Source organism: Lipotes vexillifer, unplaced genomic scaffold (genome assembly GCF_000442215.2).
Source record: "Lipotes vexillifer unplaced genomic scaffold, Lipotes_vexillifer_v1.1 scaffold426, whole genome shotgun sequence".
In the NCBI taxonomy this organism is placed as follows: domain Eukaryota; kingdom Metazoa; phylum Chordata; class Mammalia; order Artiodactyla; family Lipotidae; genus Lipotes; species Lipotes vexillifer.
The window spans coordinates 2333874-2334527 of NW_006779491.1; the positions used below are offsets into that span (position 1 = coordinate 2333874).

At 61.5% G+C, this 654-nt stretch overlaps 1 protein-coding gene across 1 annotated transcript in view; it reads right to left on the reverse strand.

Moving 5' to 3' along the window:
- Nucleotides 1-648, reverse strand: part of MAPK3 (mitogen-activated protein kinase 3) — a 6772-nt gene extending 6124 nt beyond the window's left edge. Inside the window, exon 1 of the mRNA XM_007452780.1 lies at nt 520-648. Coding sequence (XP_007452842.1) covers nt 520-527 — 8 coding nt within the window. The 5' untranslated portion in view covers nt 528-648. The remainder of the gene's footprint in view (nt 1-519) is intronic.
- Nucleotides 649-654: the final 6 nt, after the last annotated feature.

Here is a 654-nt window from a genome sequence, read left to right on the forward strand (position 1 = left end):
CCTGGACCCCTCATTGCTCACTGGGTCCCTGGCCCCAGGCCCAAAGCCCCACCCCACCCTGCCTAGCCCTGAGCTCTGCTCTTTTCTCCCAAACTCCTTGACAAGCCTCACTGAGGGGGGGTTCCAAGGCATCCTCTCCCCAGTGAAGGGTCCTTCACTCCTTCTTTCACTAAGGATATTACCTCCCCAAGAAGACTTATTCTCTTCTCCTCACCCCGTGTCTATAGGGTGCCCAAGGCCCCCACAGCTCCCCCACATATACTCAGATGCCCCTTCCTTTATTACAGAATGGTGGGTTCAAAGCTCCCAAGCCCCCTCTCCTTAGATTTTACGCAGCGCCCCCTCCCCGAGAAAGCACTCAAAGGCCCTCTCCCTGGGACGCTCCCCAGCCTCCTGAAGCCTCAGCTTCTTCAGGATGCTAAGAGTCCCCAAGGCCCAGAGAGCTCTCAGCAACCCTCCCTGCCCCCTCCCTCGGAGCCCCCTCCCCAAAGACGCCCCCTCCCCCAGAACGCCCCTCACCTGACCATGCCATACGCGCCCTCGCCGATGTACTGCAGCTGCGTGTAGCGCGGGCCCACGTCAAACGGCTGCCCCTTTACTATCTCTACTTCCCCCGGTACCCCCGGGCCGACCCCGTCAGTTCCCCGGGGCTCC